At 41.9% G+C, this 17,974-nt stretch overlaps 1 protein-coding gene across 1 annotated transcript in view; it reads right to left on the reverse strand.

Moving 5' to 3' along the window:
* Positions 1–209: 209 nt before the first annotated feature.
* LOC125901316 (semaphorin-4B-like) overlaps positions 210–17,974 on the reverse strand; it is a 58,627-nt gene continuing 40,862 nt past the window's right edge. Inside the window, exons 9-15 of the mRNA XM_049596966.1 lie at positions 11,610–11,791; positions 11,008–11,158; positions 10,190–10,400; positions 9,863–9,978; positions 8,799–8,956; positions 8,331–8,422; positions 210–7,249 (exon numbers count right to left, since the gene is read on the reverse strand). Coding sequence (XP_049452923.1) covers positions 6,477–7,249; positions 8,331–8,422; positions 8,799–8,956; positions 9,863–9,978; positions 10,190–10,400; positions 11,008–11,158; positions 11,610–11,791 — 1,683 coding nt within the window. The 3' untranslated portion in view covers positions 210–6,476. The remainder of the gene's footprint in view (positions 7,250–8,330; positions 8,423–8,798; positions 8,957–9,862; positions 9,979–10,189; positions 10,401–11,007; positions 11,159–11,609; positions 11,792–17,974) is intronic.

Genomic DNA, 17,974 nt, shown 5'->3' on the forward strand with positions numbered 1-17,974 from the left:
GGTACATTGTCCTGCTGGTGAAGGCACTAGCATTGGGGAGTACCGCTGCCGTCAGGGGTTGTTTTTGGTCTGCTATGGTGTTTGGGTGGGTGGAGCATGTCACATGGCAGCCAGCAGAACATTGTCATTTGTCTGTGAGCCATTTTCGCATTCCCTTTCAGTCCAGGACTACAGCAAACTGCAGCACAAAACAGACTCACGCATGCATGTGTCAAAACATGTATTTTATTCATTTATCTTAAAAAATTAAAATAAAGTGCTTTTTATGTACAATATAATAAAAACAACAGTCACAATCTCAATGATACAAAAAATACAGTTCACAATGTTATTTATACACAACAAATAAAAAAAGGAAATCATGCAGGCAAGACCACATTTGTCTAATAGTTATTCAGTCAACTAAGCTTATGGTGTTCAGTATGCTGAGGCAAAGCTGTTGCTGTGTCTCATGGCTGAGCCGATACGGAGGATTTGGAGCTGTGCTTGCATCTTACTGCAGTACTACATCGTGCAGCACAAATGATTAATTACTTCTATTGTGCCATTTCTTTGTGGTATGACCGTTGAAACAAAATCCTAAAAAGATGTTGCAATGAATTGCCTACTTAAGCCGTTTTAGGAAAATAGACTGCTGTAGATGTTCCACAAAATGTTATAGTTGGCTACATTCATGTCCAGTACAGTATGCTGCATTACTGAGGAGCCACTCAAAATGAATCACCGTGGTATAATTAGCTTTTTTAATGAAAAGCACATTATTAATAAATACGCATTTATGACACCATTTTGGCATTATTAACTATGAAGATCAAATATACTGCAGCTTCAGCTTCACTATTATTACTCTTAAATATTGACCTCTTCACAAAGATGTCTCCTTTGTGCACAGTTTTAATCTGACACAAACAAAGACTGCAGAATGGTACAAGATTTTGAGCAGCTCCCAGTGTTATTGTTTGCAGGTAAAGTTAACGGTGGCTTGAGTGAATCTGTAAATCTACTGTTGACCCGTGTTGTGTTGTGGAGTTAAGTGTGCCCATGGAGGGCTACAATCACACCATTGACCACAGCTCTGTTGGTGAGGTCACTGCTGGGTAGTGTACACTGTGGCAAGTGGCTAAAGGCAGAACAACTTGACATCTAAAGGCATTTTGAAAATGCTGTTGTGAGGTTATCCACCAAGCATCTGAAAGCAGGGTATTCAGCCTCCAGAGAGACATCTTGCAGTTTAGAGAATCTGCTGTCACTGTTTGTGGTGACAAACAATGCTCAGCACTGAGGCTTTTAGAGTCTGATTTGTTCTGGTTATGCATCTGTTGGCAAATGTTATACTCTTGTTTATTTGGTTAGTCTCAGCAAACAAGATTAAAGGAATAGGTGGACCTTTTTAGGAAATACAACTAATTGTTTTCTTGCTAAGAGTCAGATGAGAAGTTCGACATCACTCGTGTCTGTACAGTTAATATGAAGCTACAGCCAACAACCACTTAGCTTAGCACAAAGACAAGAGGCATGAGAAACCAGTTTAGGAACAAAATCTGCCTATCAGTACTTCCAAAGTTCACTAATAAAAATAACACATTGCGGTTTCACGAAGGGTTATGTGCCGGACTACTTCTTGGCTTCATGGAATCTCACTTGGCTTCCTGTCAAGGTGATGACAAGATGCCAGGGTGTTACTGCACAGGTTTTGTTACCTTTGGACAGAGCCAGGCTAGCTACTTCCCCAATTTTAGTCTCAATGCTAAGCTAACCAGCTGCTACGCCTCATATTTAGCAAGCAGACCAAGCAGCAACCTCCGGGGCTGAAAAATGAAGCCAACATCGAAGTGCCAAAAATGGCAATTCCGCTAATGGCCACTTGAGGCTGGCTCCAGAGGTGAGTCAATCCCCTTAGACCCCCAAACTTTACAGCAGACAGAAACATGTTTATAGCCTGGTACAAACAATGGTTATGGTCTCTATAAAGTGTTCCAGGGGTGGTACTGTAGGCTGACATGAAAGTTAGCATCACCCTAGTTCCCTCTGCGAAAAGTCAATGGGATTTTGCATTGGGTTTTGGATTATTGCATAAAAAAAGCTCTGTGGCAAACACAAGTTTATAATACTTATACAGTTTGTTCAGCAAGATAATCTTCACAAATAAACACCACTTCTATTTTTTGTAGTGTACCTGCAATTGCCAGAAGTAAAAAGCTAACTTAAGGCTATGAACAAACTACAATACAATCGCATGATTTCAACTGGGCCACAACGAAGCTGTAAAGCCGCGTTCAGTGTGATGACGTTCTGTAGTCTCATTTAACCTCTTGTTAGCAACCACCTTTTTTAAGACACATTTAAGCTTCAATATTCACAAGTTGGGTATTTACTGACGTATTTAATGACGTAGAACAAAACATGAACGTCTCTTAAGCTTGTGTTAACCACAGACCCATTCAAAAAAACAATCAATTCAAAACAAGGGAACCAGGAATGCTAAAATGCTAACTCATTTCTGGGTTTTGACTCTTTGCTCGAGCACATTATAGCTATTTTTCCCCCATTCGAGACAACTGTACGTGGGATGAATTTTTATACAAGTCATCATGGCCCCTTGACAGTGCAGTGACAGGCTGTCTGCGAGGCGTCGCTATGGTCTATGAGTTAGATCCATAGCAATCTAGTAACATCTGACTCCAAAAAAGATGTTTCGATGCTTCAAAACAGAGGTGCACAAACCAATGGGTGATGTCATGATAGCTATACAGTCTATGGTATTTTATACAGTCTGTGGTGCAGACATGAGAATTGTACCAATCTCCTCATCTAACTCTCAGTAGGAAAGTGAATAAGCATACTCCCTAGAATATCAAACTACACCTTTAATTCAGTTTGGCATGGAAATAAAAAGAGATACCCCTCCTGCTTTGACATGCTTGATAAAAACAAGCCCAGGTGCTGAACTAACAGCATGATAAGAGATGTGCAGGTTTCTGTGCAAGATTTGAAATGTATGCTGAAGTAGGCAGTAAAGCACTATGAAAACAAAATATCAGCAGTGTTCACTCTCTAGTTTCAAGACTATCTCTACAACACATCTTGCACAAGGTCCCTTGAAAAACACACAATATTAAGCACAGATACTGTATATACACAACAAAAACTAAAGAAAAAAAAGAGGAAACACTGACCACTGTTGCGCAGTATGCTGTGCAATTACTTTGTCACCTTGTAGCAGTTACATAGCATTTCGTCATCTGCTCAGTGTTGGAAATAGCAAAATGTTTATTCTGTATGATAGTGGAATATATACTGTAGGCTTACTTGATCAATACAGTGAATTGGTGATGTATTCTAAGACATGTGGTGCCATATTGTCTCTATGGCCGTGTAAATGAATCTCATTCAGATTTACACAACACCATCAGCTTCTTACATCTTTGGGAAATTCTGCTTGTTAAGTCTCAAAAGTCTAAGCGATGTGGGTGCAAGAGTGTTTGTAATGGCTGCACTGGTCCCTGTAATGACTGATTTCTTAAAAATCAGCATCCTCAGCAGCCACACCTTCGGTCTCTCAGTAGTTGCATTTCTTAAGTGTATGCTCCGATTTTACGGACGTGTGCAAACCTGTCAGTATTCAAGACCCTGATTACTTGTGCTTTCACATTAACGTCGCAATGACATCTGACTGAGTGCGGGGAACGTCATGTATGTAAGAAATGCAACCTGGAGGAGGGGAGGGGGTTAGATTGAGCTAATACAGCGCTCTGTGCAGCCACACCACTACATAGTGCAGCTGCAGTCTGGACAAGATAACATTAAGTATTACATCTCCACTAGTGTGACAGTTATTATTGGTTGTTTTTTTGACTTTTTCAATTTTGAGTTATTAGCGCTTAAATTTACCAAGCAGTTTGTGTCATTAGCGTTCGTCAAGCTCAAATGTCTCAAGCTCACTGTACCTGTATGCGTCAGTGGGTACTAAGAAGGCAGATAACTCCTTTAAAGCTACTGCAGGTAACTTTTATAAAAAATAACTTAGTCATATTTGCTGAAACTATCATTACATCCTGACAGTAGTACATGAGACAAATAACCAATGAAATAATCATGTTCCTATGGCTCCTCCGAGTGCTCCTAATGGCATTTGCATGTGTCCACCACACCTGAACTTGTATAACCAATCAGAGTAAATGTTGGTCTTCTTCTATGGAGGTGAGCAAGCCAGTCTATTTCTGTTTACATGTCTTTGCCATATGCTTTTGTTAGCAGCTAAACATGTGCACAAGCAGTGATTCACATGCTTAAGAGACTCCTCCTGGCTCTAACTGGTTGTTACCTGGCTCCTCCTAGTGCTGCCATAAGCAGCACTAGGAGGAGCCAAGCAGCAACCTCTGGGGCTGAAAACCGGAGCCAATGTGAAAGTGCCAAAAACTGCAGTTCTTTGAATGACCACTAGAGCCTGGCTCCAAAGCCAGTCAGTCTCCATAGACCTCAATGTTAAAATGCCCGACTTTTCAGCAGAAATTAACATGTTTACAGCCTGGTACAAAGACAGTTTTGGTCTCTGTAGCTAATTTCAACATTCATGACAACTGTATGGGGGGTGAATTCTTATATAACTCACTCACCAGTCTACATTTTATTAAGGCTTAAAGTTATGCATTATTAAAGACAGGCTGCTTTGTGTTACAGGCTGTCCACAGTGCCAGCCTCTCACCCAAATAGGGTCACTTCTGGATCCAAAAAAGCGAAGGTGGCGACGGACGAAGTCCGAATGCAAGGCTATAAAACGGGGTCAACAAACCAGTGGGTGACATCATGTTAGCTACGGCCATTATTTTTTCAGGCTATGGGAGGCACCAGAGGATTCTAACTTATCACAGATTATATGTCTCATGTACTACTGTCAGGATATAGTTTTGACAGTTTCAGCAAATATTTCTATAAAAGTTACCCAGTGAAGCTTTAAAAGGTACCTGAAGGAAAACTGGAATATTTTCTCACCTGACACAAGACAAGCTTTCACATGAAGCAATCTCTGTGACATATCCTTTGGCCCCAGTTCAGATTTTACACAAATGTTTTGCCCAACACAGTCTGAAAAGTTCGTTTTGAGCTAACAGTCTTAGAGAAGTTTCCAACCTTGCACTTCACATTTGTTTATTATTAGTGCCACTTTTTGAAACCCACCTCTGGTTCCGTCACCATGTGCTCTTCGACAGTGATCAATAATAACACAAAGCATGGGAGTGGTCATAACTGGATGGCACTATTGCATTTAGATAAGACAATCAAGTTTTTTTTTTTTATTTTTGGCACAGTGCACATGATGATTTCAGTGCTGCCCTGAAGATGGGAAAGGTGTGGACGTCCCCTTTTTTTTGTGGCTTCCTGTGCTTGAAATGTCCTGCCTCCACTGACATAATGTCAGGACTCTTTTCCATATTTGCCTCAAAAACAGGGTAATCATGTCTCCTGTGGTTTTATGAGCCCATCATGATACCTGCAGGTCAATACTGAAGAACAGGGCTGTCTCAGATGAGCAGAGATGTAGAGCAACAGGTTCCCTAGATTGTCCATGGTGCAGTAACGTGTGAATGAAACCTTTGAACAACAATATACATTCAGGAGGTTAATGTCAGTATTTAGGCCCTGGAGCATATGATCACATTTTTTCATCATCTTTCAGAAGGTTGCAGTCCTTTTAATTGTTGTTCCAACAGCGTGTTTTGTCTTCTCCGAGTATACCTCATCTTTCACCATCTTCATCCTCATACAGTCATTTATTCAGCAAAATGTGCTTCTGACTTGCTTCCATAATGTGTGGATCATAATGAATATGAAATACATGTATTATATTCTCCTAAACCTGAACTCTTGGTCACCATGTAGCTGTAGCTTGGTTCTAGTGTGCATAATAACAGTGTGGCCTCTCGCGGCCATCTTCTGCAGAGCATGTGGAAGGTAACACACACTCACATAGGGCTGGGAAATCTATTAATATTCACTATTTATTTATTTTATTATATCATGTGATGAATATCAACTAGACATTTTAATGTTGGATCTTGCATACCTAAAGAGATACTGAGATACATACTGATATTAGAGGAAGATCCTTTGTTTTTTTTTTCTCTTCCTCATATTGCCCAGCCCTACACTCACACACATTAGTGGCCATGAGAATGACTCAAACAAAGACTGTGTAATAACTATTCTGAGCAGCTGCCATGGTTGTTGATTCTGGCTGAAACCGAAGTGTTTTGCTGCCTCCTCTTCCTGCCCTAGGCAGCACACCAGATCAACCTGTGGCTTCGGAGTGGAAATGGTTAAACGAAATGCCCTCTGCACTGATCACAGAACAAAAGATGACTAAAATAAAAGATGTGCTGTGATGTAGAGGGATGTCAAGGTCTCCTCTCCTCTGCTCGGTGGCCTGTATCCTTCATGGAGATACAGGGCGGTATCTTTTAGCGAATACTGTGCTCTCATACAATAGAGTCTTTGATCTCCGAGCCTAGCCTCACCCTGGGCCGGGGGCAGGTCGGGGAGTATTCCACGTGGCTCTCCTTCAAGTTAAGCGGCCGCCTGTCGGAGGCCTCGGAGAAGCTCTTGCTGTTGTCTGGCGAGGACTCGTGGGTGGGCGTGCTGCAGATGTAGTTGTCATTTAACGTCTGGTAGCCCTTGTGATCAGAAGTGGAAACAGGGATGGTGTTACCGTTTAGGGGTAGGCTCTCAGCAGGCTTTCCCACAATCCTTGGCTTCTTCTGCTGCATGTTCGGGCACTCGCCCTGCTTCAGCATGGACTTCATGTGGTCCCGGTTCCTGTAGATGACAAACAAGGAGAACACCACCAGGGAGAACGCCAGCAGGGCACACACCACAATCAGTTCGTTCCAGTACGTCTTCGTGTGGACCTGCTCAGAACGAGACTCGCCAGGCAGGATGATGGTCTCCTCTCGCTCAATGTGTGGCGTGCGTGAGTGACCAATCAGAGTGGTGCTTTCCTGACGGGGCTCCGCCCTCACGCAGTAGTTGGCCAACAGCTGGCGGAAATTCTCCTCTTCTGACCAGCACTCGTAGGTCTCCATCCTGTCAGCCTGTGCCACCACCACAAGGTTTCCTTCTGGTGTAGCGTAGAGGAACTGGCTGGCGCTGTCACTGTAACGCCACCTCCTCTGTGCCAGGTTGGACCGCAGTTTACAGGGCAGGACTCGAAAGGTGTTGGCTGGGATTGTGATGAACTGGCACTGAGAGCCACCTATATATCAGAAAAACAAGAATAGTTTTGAGTCAAAACACTTACAGTTAAAGAAATATTTTGCTAATTACATATGGAATAAGCCTGATTTAAAGGAATAGTTCAACATTTTCAGAGCACTGATGGTAAGTCTCATTTGCACAAGTCCGAATTTCCAAGTTTCCAGTCAGAAATGTCAACTGGAACATCCCCTCCATGCACTGATGATAGTAAATGCTGTAGTAATATACTGTTTATTAGCTCTCCTGACTTATTTGTGTCTCAGTGAATCAGTTGTATGCTCAGTGCTGTCTATCTTATATCCGTAGACATGTTGCTAGTGTGTTTGTATGTGCAAAGTACAGCATAATGCCTTATTTACTGGCATTGCTAACCAAGGCTAACCTGGCTAGACCGGGTATTGCTAACAACATCTTGGTTTTCCTACTTGTTGCACTGGAATGTGGTCAACTTGACTGTGACATCATTCCCAGGTCCGACCTCCGACTTCCAAGGTAAATGAAACGCAGCATGATACCACTCTCACATCTGTCAGCTAAATATGAAGCCAGAGCCAGGCGACTGTTAGCTTAGCTTAACTTAGCAAAATGACTGGAAACAGAGGGAACAGCTAGCCTTGCTCCGTCAAGAGGTAAGAAAATCTACCTGCCGGCACCTCTAAAGGTAAAGATAAGCTGAGAATTAAGGGGTGGTAAAGGTGCTGGTGAGTAGATTTTTTGAAAGTTTAAATTCCAGATGCTGCTTCCAGTCTTTATGCTAAGCTAAATGTCTTGGCTGTAGCTTTATATTTAACAGACCTATATAAGATCTATGTTTCAATCTTGTCATTACTATAACTACTAAGAAAGCAATTCATTTACAGATTTGGTGGATAAGTAACTTCTAAGTGTATTTACAGTAACTATATCACATCATATTGTACACTTCCGAATTCAAACTATAATTTACACGAAGTCGTACACACAGAGCTGCTCGGTTTTATCTGCAATCATACACATCTGCAACAACATGCGATGGATTCCTTTTCTGACTCCTCTATGTGCATGTTATTGTGGTGTCTGTACAAAGTGAAGACACTCACGAGAAGCTGCTGGTCTGGCAGATCTGCCGCTGAGAAACGTCCTGTTACAAATCGCTGATGTATCGGCCTCCTCCACATCCTGCTGCCAGTGACTGAGACAAAACATACCGAACAAAACAACAAGGTGAGGGATAGCAGCTGTAATGAGAGGAACCTTGTGTGGATGCACTCACTTAACTCTTTTAAAGTCTGTCATTGTAACACCTCTAAGTATAGCTTCACCAGTATGATGAAGACAGCAACTTCTTTTAAAAGCCTCTTGTTCGAGCACATGACTGGGAGCTTTGGGTGCTTATTTTATGGGTTTGTTTGGGTGCATGCTCACATCTAACACAGAAAAAACACATTTGAAGTCCATCTATTGAGGAGGCTTGACAAACAAATACAGCCTTTGAGCGCAGACAAACAAATTAAAGGTAACGTTTAGCAATAATGTAGGAATTTGTGACTGTGTGTGTGATCTCTCACCTGTCAGGTGGAGCCATCCTCACGTCGCGACAGAGCCGCCCCGTCCAAGCACAGTATGGGTCTCTGGACAACACACACTCTCCACAGCTCAGGTAGTTGGAGCAGTTGGCCACAGGAACCTCCACCAGCCCAGAGTTGGACGACACAAACAACAGACCCTGCAGGAGAGAAAAAACACATGTGAGTCCTTGTGATACAAATTTCTCATCAACAAGGTTAAAGGCCGAACAGAACTTCTGCTTTCTGTTACTTATTTCTGATTTCAGAAAGGGAAACCATGCTAAAACAATTACTTAGGACAAACAAAAGAATATAACCTAAACAAAGGACTAACTCTTGCCAGCTGTTCACTCAGTTGATGCCAGTCAAGTAATTTGTGGTCAAAAACACATGGCAACAATGTTCAAGCTGATGTTACATGACATTGTCCTCATTTTTATTTGTTCCTTTGCTTTCTCATCACTTTTCAGACCTTACCTATCAGTGCTTAGAAGTGCTACCATCCAGAAATGCATTTTCACCATGACTGTGTTGCTGATAGTGAGGTACAGCACGCCCCTGTGTTCCCAAAGGCCCAGTTTATATTTAGGCCATCTTATCTACCAGTATATTAGATAGACATCATGTGGATTATGTCTGTCTTTCATATCCCTATTTGGAGCTAAGAATATACTCACAAAAAGTATCCCGGACTTTATTAGAATTACATAATCTTAGATAAGGTTGCTGTTTGGCTGCTTCAGCCTGGGAAGAGGCCATTATGTAATAAAGAGAGAAAGGTAATGAAATTTGGCTCCGGGTAAAATGCCACGGAGGATCAGAAACTCTGTTCCAGACGGAGCTATAACTTACAGGAAAACTCAATGGAACGGCCCCTGTGGAAAGAAAACGTCTGCAGCCAGCTTGTGCTCCGGTAAATCGAGCTCGTCCGCGTTTTTATTACTTGAAAATGAATTTGAGTATGAAATGAGTAAACATGACAAAATGTTGAATATAAACTGACACAAACCAGCATCACAATAATGATTGCGGATGGGTTTTGAGGTGAAAGAGCTGTGACTTACCCTCTGAGGATCCAGTTCAATGTGCTGCACAGGCTGAGGCTCAGGAAACAGAATCATCTCCTCTATGATGTGCATCTTGTCGTTGGCGTTGATGGCCTTATGGAGCTTTCCATCATCTGGAAGACACAGGGGACAAATGGAAGTGACTTATATTGAAGGCAGGGGGCAGTTTAGAGGAGGACAGAAGCAACGTCTACTGTTTTAAAATCACAAAAGCATGTGATTTATGCCTGAAAATAGTGTATACTTAGGAATCTTTTTTTTCCTTTCAAAGATTAATGGAAAGCCTCACATAATAACGAACTGTAGTTGTGCAATGAGCTGTACCTGTTCCGATGAAGAGCACGTCATAAGCCCTCTCCATGCCTTGGATCTTGTGCACGGCGATCTGTGTGTAGCGCACGCTGCGCTTCAGCAGCAGGGGAGCGCTGCGGATCACGCTGTCCATCAGGAAATGGTCCTTGACAAAGTTAAGCACTTTATCAGGCATGTGCAAAGATGACTGGATACCCATTTGCCTGGCGTGGTTGGTCACACACTGTAGGGGAGGTAAATTAAGAGATGAAAAAATTAATCTCTGCTTGTTGAGTAGACCTCGAAATACAAACATAGAATAAGACAGGGCATGGTATTGACCTGCATGTAGCTGTCTTAATGTATGAAGTGATTCAAGTTTGGAGTGAGGTATCATTAGAAAGTGAATACAGTTGTTATGTACAGTAGCAGGCCAACACAGGCTTTTATTAACCATGGTTTCTGAGTTAATATCTATTACTTTTATGCTGTGAGGCTTTTGTTTCGCTCCTGGGACTTATGAAGAGTTAAGCAGAACATCAGTGAAACACTACATTTGGAAAATAAAAAAACATCTGCTTTACATCATGCTCGCTTGTTGAACAGTCCAAAGAAAATCAGCCCACAGTTACAACTGAAAATGTTTTGCTAAAGACTGTATTGTACATCATTTATAAGCAAGATAACTAAATAGATATCTGAGATGATAAAAAACAAAGCTGTTATTCATTTAAGTGTTGAGTGAACTGACTGAACAGAGACTGATGCTACTTGAATGAACAGATCCACAGACTGAACTAAAAGAAGCTGAATTGCTGTGTTTGTCACAGGAAATTGCCTGCACCACTCACCGCTCCGGGCCGTGGCTCTGGCACTGGGTGGTTGTAGGTGTACCACTGTTGTGTCTCCCTGTTGACCTCTCGGTAGCGCCCGCTGAAGGCTCGTTCCACCTGTGCCATGGTGAATGCACACACCGCTGAGCTGCCTGATGCTCCTTTATACCTGTGGACACATGGAAAATCTATATGAAGCCCCCGTTTACCTTTTTTTTTTTTTACTCAATCCATCCTGAATCCTTCTGCGTTTGTTGTCACTTTATTCAGTAGGGGAGCATCGACTCCTGACCTGAGAACAGTTGTAGAGTGGGCACTTGAATGATTTCCATATTCAAACCTTTATTTTGTTGATACATTAATTAGACATTACGGTTGCATGAACTTGTGTTAGTGTTTTAGCTCATTCCAGCTGCTCTAAATTCAGCGGAGCCAAGTAAGAAAAGGCAACTTGCCAAGTTTGAGTGCAGTTATTAAACAGAAACTGGCTCAAGATGGTGTGTGTTAGCTGTGTGTTTGAGCATAAATATAAGCTGTAACAGCGCAATAAATCAGATTCATCAAAGTGTCTGTATGTCACTGATGAGTGATCAGAACAAACCCCTCCATTTGTGTCTTACCACTGGGAGGTGAAGACGCCGTAGAAGACGGTGCTCTCCCAGCTGTCTCCCATAGGCTTCAGGACGAACATGTCCTGGATGATGTTGAAGGGGAAACCGTCATCAGGGAGGGAACACAGGAGCTGGGCCTTCAGGAAGGTTGTCCATTTCTTCTGCAGCACCCGCTCGCCACCTTTATCCCCCTGCAAAAAGTTACGTATGTTATTTTATGTTACAGAAGACTTTATGTCTCATATAACCATAATTTACTGACAGCCTGTTTACAGTTATCCCGACAAAAAAACCCCCAAAAAACAGGGTGAATGAATTAGACCCTGGCTGATGAAGATTCTGAAGTCTGTCCCCAATTATTCTCACTGTTGCAGCAGAGTGTCATTAGTGTAGACATTAACAATTCTGTAAAGAATATATGATTATGATACATTGAATGTAAGACTGCAACCAATTTAGAGCTGGGCTACATATTATCTTAAAGATCCCCTCCAGACATTTTTAATAATTTAAAATGCTCTTCAAATAATAATAATAATGATAATAATAATAATAATAATAATAATAATAATAATACACAACAAAAACAACCTCAGTCTCAATTAATATGCAAGTTTAACTTCTGGACAAAAGATTTCTCCTTCTTTCACTCTGAGCTTCTGAGCACTGGGGGCTTCAAGTCACACACTAGACCATTACTGGCTTCCAAATTAGTTATGATGTCACATAATCATGCTTGTATGTACATGTGTCAAACACAGATAAAGGAGTATATCATTGCTGGAAAGATGGTCTTTATATAAAACTAAGCTGTCTATGCAGTAGAGAGGTTTAAATACTTTTCAAAAAGGTGCTACATGACCAGAGAAAACAGGGGAAAAGGGCTGGGGCAATCACTTTTGCCCAAGAGGAGGAAAACCTACAACTACCAGAATGCACTGTGACACATAGACCAATAAATGCTCCAGCTCATGGGTAACATAAACATAATGTGAGCTTTTCCTTTTTTCACAGGAAACAATATAGCTTTTTTTTTTTTTTTTTTTTACAATACAGGAAACAGTATGGTGCCTACTTCCTGTTCACAAACTCTTGTATTACAGCCAAGCAGCCACCTACAGGCTGAAAAACAAAGCCAACTTGGACATGTCAATATCTGCAATTCTTTGAATGGCCACTAGAGGCTGGCTCCAGAAGCCAGTCAATCCCCATAGACCCCCTTGTTAAAATGCCCAACTTTACAGCAGAAATAAACATGTTTACAGCCTGGTAAAAAAAAGGATTTTGGTCTCTATAGCTAAATTCAACATGCATGACAACTTCTATGAATTTTTATATAACTCACCGTTTTGATTTTATTAGGGCTTTAAAGTTATGAATAATTAAGTGCGGGCCACTTTGAGTGACAGGCTGTCTGCCAACAGTGTTCTCAGCTTCTCAGTCAGATCCATCCCTCTAGAGCTCCAGCTTCATGCCCAAATATGGTCACTTCTGGCTCCAAAAAATTAAAATAGCAACAGCTGATATGCCGAACTCAAGGCTTTAAAATTGGAGTCCACAAACCAATGGGTGACCTCGTGGTGGCTACATCCATTATTTAACCATTATCTATGATTACAAATTGGAAATAGGCACTAAAGTAATTTTACTGTTTGACTGGAATTCAACTGGAGTTTTCAATCTGCTTCTACACTCTTTGTGTCTGTGGTGGGCACACAAAAATGTGGAAATAAAATCAAGCAATCCTAGAGCGTGAGACATTTGAGCCGGTGGAGGAGCAGGGAGATCTGGGTGCTGGTAAAATGGAGGGAAGTTTACCATAGTTTATTTAGACACACTACAAATATTGTTGCTACACAAAGCTGGTTGAAAACAATCAAAGTATCCCTTAAGGTGAGCACAGAGAAAATTTCTTCCTTCGGCAGATTTATTTCTAAATCCTGCTGGTAAATCATTCTGCAGTCCTCAAACATCCAAGAGAAGTAACAATAAGCAAAACACATTTTTGAGTGGAGGGGAATTTAAATATGCTGCACATATAGCTGTTAGAAAATTTAGAAAAGACCTGCAGTACTATAGTATTAGAGCTGTAATCCTTCCTTTTTGCTTTAGAGGGTGCTGTTAAGGTAAAAAAAAAAAGGAATCTGAGAGTGGTTACTGTGACTTTTAAGTTGCTTTTTTTAGGTTAATAAACTGAACAAATAATCACAACCAACTAGGATTTTAATGCTCTGCTTTACTTCCAAGTATTTAAATCCTTTCTTGTGGTGCAGCATGTGTGCGCTGCATATACTACACTACAAAGAGGATATTTTGACAATAAAATGTGGGTAACAAAAAAGTTCACATAAAAGAAGCCTCAGCAGAAAACATCGGCTGCTCTTTGAAGGAGAGGAGATGGTGAAATGGAAAATAAACAATGGTTACTTATTAATTACAGCTTTGAAATCAACATCAGTGGTTCAGTGCCTGACTTCTCCTCCGAGATAGAGAAGAGGCATCCACTCCTTTTGAGCTGCCACTAAATATTCACATAAACAGTTATCAGACAACTTTGCTAGGACTAGCAATTATCAAAAAGCTTGTAAACACACACCAAAAGAAACTCCTCCCAAATACAGTCGAGCAAGCTGGAAAACACAGGAGGAGCCGGAGGAGGACGAGAAGGAGGAGGAGAAAGAGCACGACCAAAACAAGTGGTCTCGCCCAATCTCAAGACAGTTTTCCTGCCTCAGATCCAAACTATCCCATCAGCACGGCCTGGACAACTCCTACATAACAGCATAAGGAGTAAATCACCCTTGAGGACACAAAATGCAAAACCATAACTACCCCTGTTTCCTCTTCTGTATGCTGCACAACCAATCATGTTGCTCGGTGCTGAGGTGAAACCTCGTGGGACAGATGCACGGCCTGGGAGCCAATTACTAGGCTGTGGTAGTAGCCTGTCCACATAATGAGGAGACCACATTCCTGCTCTCTCAGCTGTCCACCGCCGTTGTTGCTGTGCTCTGCTGAGCAGCTTGTACTCTCAATCGCATCGACCACACCCCCCCCCACCTCTCCGATAGCTGCCCTCCAAAAATATACTCGCTTCTTTGTGCTGTATTTCACCGCTTTTACAATTTATCTGAACTTCACATTTCAGAGTCGTCACGTTTGTCCATCAGAAGTGGATGGACAAGGAGCAAAGAAAACGGTGCCACGCAATGTTCAATATGTGCCTGCTTTCCACAGTCCCTCAGTGTGCACACCTGAATAAACAAAAGAAAGAGGGAGTGGAAGAAGGGAGGGGGGCGGATAGGAAAGAGGGGGAGGCAAAAAAACTTCTTCGGAAGCAGAATTACTTGGCAAACTAAAGTAAAACAGTAGTTAAAACAGCATGAGAAAAACTCAAAGGGCTTTGATTTATCTTATCTTAGAAGGAACATGTCGTCTCTAAAAGGCTGTAAAATGTCTGTTAAGATGAAGCGACTCATCCAAAATATTTCAGATATTAAAGTAAAAGTGTATTCAAACATATTCGGGTTTGGCCAGGTACACAGAGGGAAAAGGGAGTACATGTTTTCTGTCAGTCTGCAAGAGTGTGCTATAGATACTGAACCGCTAACAGGGAGGGGCCCTCATACCTCACTGTTACCTAACTCTAATCTGAGTTCAGCACTTTCTGCTATGTGAAGGAGTTCACAGGGCATGTGTTCAGATGTGAGACACTATTCTGAGAAAATAAGGGTTGAATATGTTAACACTTGGGGCGATGTTATCCTGCAGAAACAGAGGGACTGATTAGACTAAGCTGTAGTATTAGGCCAGTCTTAATTTTGATCTCAGAGTAGGTAAACGCAGGGGGGGTTTTATACTGCGAGGTGCACCTAACCCAGGAGTGTGGGAGATAAGGGAGGGCTGTGAGGGAAAGACTTGGATAGGTGCACCTGAAAACAACAAGGAGTTAGTTATTGTGGTTTGGCCCACTCGCCAACAGGATCAGCAGTGACAGCAGCAGTGGCACACAGCTTATGGAGCAATTATGGTACTTTAAAACCCTTAGAGCCTGATTGCAGCAATTTGCGTCTCCTTCTCTGAGTCATGACTCAGTCAAATCTAAATACACAGACATGATACACATATTTTTAGATTCAGTGGGACTTGCGCTTTCAGGGGATGTCATTATCTCTGATGTTCATCACACATAAACGTCCATAAATCTGCTTATAAATCACAAAAATACGACTATTATAACCCCAGAGCTTGCCTGAGAATCATCATGTTTTAAACTTTCCTTTACTATCAAAGTATTACAGTGATAGTTTTCTGTACATCCATGAACATGTTGCAAACAGAAACTCCTGATAGGTAATTCAGCAAACTTTTAATGTTACAAATTTGCCAGAATGCAAACAAATTAAGCTGCAAACATGGGGTTAAAGTTGTAGCCCACAGCATAACCACTGACTGTATCAAAGAATGGATGTAACTACTGTGACGTCACCCATCAAGTTTGTGGACTCCTGTTTTTTAAGCCTCGAGTTCAGCATTATGGCCCTCGTCATCTTGTTTTTTTTTTTTTAGCCCAAGTGACCATATTTGGGCGTGAGGCTGGAGCTGTTCATCTGACTGAGAGGCCAAGGACACAATCGGCAGACAGCTGCCGACTGCCAACTTTAAGCCTTAATAAAATCGTAAGTAATGTGTTATATATATATATATATGTATATATATATATATATATATATATAAAAAACTCCACATACAGTTGTCATGAATGTAGAATTTAGCTATAGAGACCAAAACCATTTCTGTACCAGGCTGTAAACATGTTTGTATCTGCTGTGAAGCTGGTCATTTTAACATGGAGGTCTATGGGGATTGACTGGCTTCTTGCCCCAGCCTTAAGTGGCCATTAAAGGAACTGCAGCTTTTGGCACTAAAACATCACAGAATACTGCTTGTGCCTCACTTACTGAATCTATGGCAACATTACACTTCCTGTTAACATCCTCCAAAGCATTATGGGAACTGTGGTTCCCTGGGATGACGGTAAGGAACAGTTGTCTCATTTGTGTTTGAGGGGGGTCCACACTGTCAGACTTCAAAGTCTAGTCCAATGCCAGCTCCATAAAAACAAAGTCTTGCTTGTTGTAAGCCCCAAAAGTTAGCCATCCTACCTCCAGGCTATCTCTGAACTAAGAGCCATGTTTCCATGGTAACAATCAGTGATGCTTTTGCTTTTTTAATCTTAATTTACCCAGAGTACATAGAAAATGTGTCCTACTTAATACCTGGACAGCTTTATGCAACAGATGAATTTAGATGTCCATCTTAAGTGTGACAATTAATTAGATCACAGTCAAAGTCTATTTTTATGAAACCAGCCTGCTCACTCATGGGAAAAAAAAAGAAAAAACAAAATTACAGCTACTCAGGTGCACCACATGATGAGTTTTCTGAGACGTGAACAAAATTTGCACAAAATCAGCAGTCAGTAGGTGGAATTCCTCTGCATCATCTCAAGACGTTGATTTGTTAATGTTCTCTCGCTTTCACCAGTAAATTGGGGGAATAAACCACCTGCATCACTACTGTACTGCCACAGAACAGTGTCTGAAAAGATGCCAGTCAGGAAAGAGAGGGCTGCTGCATTCCAGAGAAATAAAGGCTCTTTACAGAGCAGAGAAAGCCATTCTTCTGTCTCAATTGCACAGTTCATCTGCAGCAAGTTGCCACAGTCTGGGGGCCTTTCTGTCAATGATTTCCATATATAGAACCCAGGAGGTGCTCTGCTGGCTGCAAGAGGTGTCGCAGCACCGAGTGCCAGAGCCTAGCAGGACTAAGTCATTAAGCTGTCACTTAAGATTACATGCTGTCCCCACGATTACTCACATTACTGCCTCCATGAACAAGAGGCATCAGTCAGGGAGGGATGCCGAGCGCATGTATATCAGGCAGCTTCATAGCCGTTTAATTGATCTGATGACAGGTGAAAAAGGATAAAGTCTGCTGTTGATTATTCAGGGTGATCGACCAAACTAAACTCTTGAAGAGAAGGAGACGGAGAGGGAGGAGGAGGAGGCGGAGGGGAATGACGTCGGCAGTTTAAATGATGCGAGTGAATTCTGCAGTTGCTACAGTTTGCATGCTTCGCCCGCAACAAAAACAGGCCATATAGTAGAGTGGAAAAAGCATTTCATATTGCTGCGAAGCACCCTTGAATACTAATAATGCCTGCAGAGCTCAAAGCGCTGGTGGAGAAAGGCAAAGAGCTGGAGGGATGGACGAGTGCAGCTGACATTGTGAGGGAGATGGAAGGAAAGGGGGAGATGACATTGCAGAGGAAAAAGGGAGGGAGTGCGGCGTGGTGAGGAGGAGAGGATGAT

Source organism: Epinephelus fuscoguttatus, linkage group LG2 (assembly GCF_011397635.1).
Source record: "Epinephelus fuscoguttatus linkage group LG2, E.fuscoguttatus.final_Chr_v1".
Classification (NCBI taxonomy): Eukaryota; Metazoa; Chordata; class Actinopteri; order Perciformes; family Serranidae; genus Epinephelus; species Epinephelus fuscoguttatus.